Here is a 1,839-nt window from a genome sequence, read left to right on the forward strand (position 1 = left end):
GGGCATCCGACACATTTAAGCAGTACACAAGACTATGCTAGGAGTCAGTCCAAGTGCTGTCGGTCAGGATCGTCAGTGGACCAAGGCACATGCACCGACTTCAGTAGAGTTTCCGGATCCTCATAATTGGGGGTCTTCAACTCCATATGACTTAAAGTTAATCCGTTAGCTCTTACTGAATAAATTTATGATGATGCCCCCACGACTGCGTATGCGAGGAAATGAACCCTGGCGCTTACGACAACGGGAGATTTTGGCACATCTGAAGCGAATCCGAATATGACACTAGTTGGAGCTATGTGATTAATGGCCGTGAATGTTTGCTGTCATATGTTGATATCGAGAGCATTGTTGTGGCGAAACAAGCTCATCTCTCATAGAATGCAGTGTCGAAAGGTGATGTGAGTGCGTATGTGGCAGCCATCCTTGTAATTATATTAGCGACGCACAAAGCTATCTTGGATACAGAGTCACTATGCTCACACCATCCGGAGTGTGTCGTCTACGCGCATCGATGGCGGACTGGTAACGAACATTGACCTTGTCTTATCCTTATTGATGTTGATCTATTATAGCTCCGACGACGTACGACTAACGGGTAGATGCAGCTAGCGCGTACGATAGGGAAAGACTCCATCTAGAGCAAGGATGCTTACAGCGCCCCAAGTGATTGATCTGCAGCTGAAAGAATGGCATGAGGAGCTGCGCAAGTGTCATGCACTTAAAACAATGTAGCCATAATGGGTTCTTTCTATTTTCAAATGCTGGTCCAATGTAACAACAGTCAACTAACTCATCTACACTGATACAGTACTGAGCTCGTTCCAGCTTGGACCAAATAATTTCGCTATTTTGAAACACTGGACGTGTGAGCAATTTTTAAATTATCGTAACCATTGACTGATTTTAAAGCCACGTTGCAGGTCGATACGGTGGTACCAACCTACTCGATCTTCCAGACGAAATGCTCAGTGACCTCCTGCAGCTATCGCTGATCTATTTGGGTGTACACGTCAACTTCAAGACAATAGCTTCGCTTACAGGGGTTCCGAACCTGCAAAGTTTCACGCTAGCGTGGACAAATCAAATTCGGGAGCTACCGAACTTTGACAACGTGCCAAAACCTCTTCCAAGACTCGAGTAGATATCTCCCTTGAAAAATCTTGTAGAATTTGTGGTTTTTCGACCGAATCCTGTGTGTTGCAACAGCTTTTTGGGTCCCTGTGACCTGAGCCACGAAGCCCATTCGTTGCTCGGGACGACTCCAGCGAAGTGTCTGACGGATGGTCAGAGCCCAAAACGTCCTGTTGTTACCCTCTTTCTGAGGATTTTTGCGACTCAGACGGCGTTTAATTTTTTGCTCCATTTGTCAATCAAGAAAATGTGTTGAGATTCTGCATTCCCGACGAAAGTGGCAATTTCCTGGAAATATTACGGGGATCTGCTACAAATCTAGGTCGCCTGTATGCCCGACGTTAATTATATCGCATTACGACGGTTTGAAAATGCGAAAGGAATCGTGGCTTGGCTGCTTTATTTAGAACTTATTTATTTAAGAACTTATTCTTTTTCTCAAGTAAAAAAGGAATTTGCTTTGTCACGGGAAATCGGATGCTAATTGTGGTAATGTGGTGACCTTTTGTGGTAAAGGCACTTGTTGCTGTTCCAACCTAGCACATATGAGACGAGACTAATCATCCAGACTGTTCCAGACTAGATCCAGACTGGTACAGTATCGCTCCAGATTGGTCCGATTAAAAGAGCGAGTTCAAACCGCTGGTTTTAATTCTTAACAGGGTATACAGGTCCGGATAAACGAAGCACATATTAACTTTAGCA

At 44.6% G+C, this 1,839-nt stretch overlaps 1 protein-coding gene across 1 annotated transcript; it reads left to right on the forward strand.

Moving 5' to 3' along the window:
- Window positions 1–514: 514 nt before the first annotated feature.
- On the forward strand, window positions 515–1,144 carry PITG_22068 (uncharacterized protein; the record flags this gene model as incomplete). Its single annotated transcript, XM_002894680.1, has 3 exons — window positions 515–525; window positions 576–598; window positions 924–1,144. The coding sequence occupies 3 exons, from the start codon at window positions 515–517 to the stop codon at window positions 1,142–1,144; spliced, it is 255 nt and encodes an 84-aa protein (XP_002894726.1).
- Between the last annotated feature and the right edge of the window lie 695 nt (window positions 1,145–1,839).

This window comes from Phytophthora infestans, genomic scaffold, assembly GCF_000142945.1.
Source record: "Phytophthora infestans T30-4 supercont1.1274 genomic scaffold, whole genome shotgun sequence".
In the NCBI taxonomy this organism is placed as follows: domain Eukaryota; phylum Oomycota; class Peronosporomycetes; order Peronosporales; family Peronosporaceae; genus Phytophthora; species Phytophthora infestans.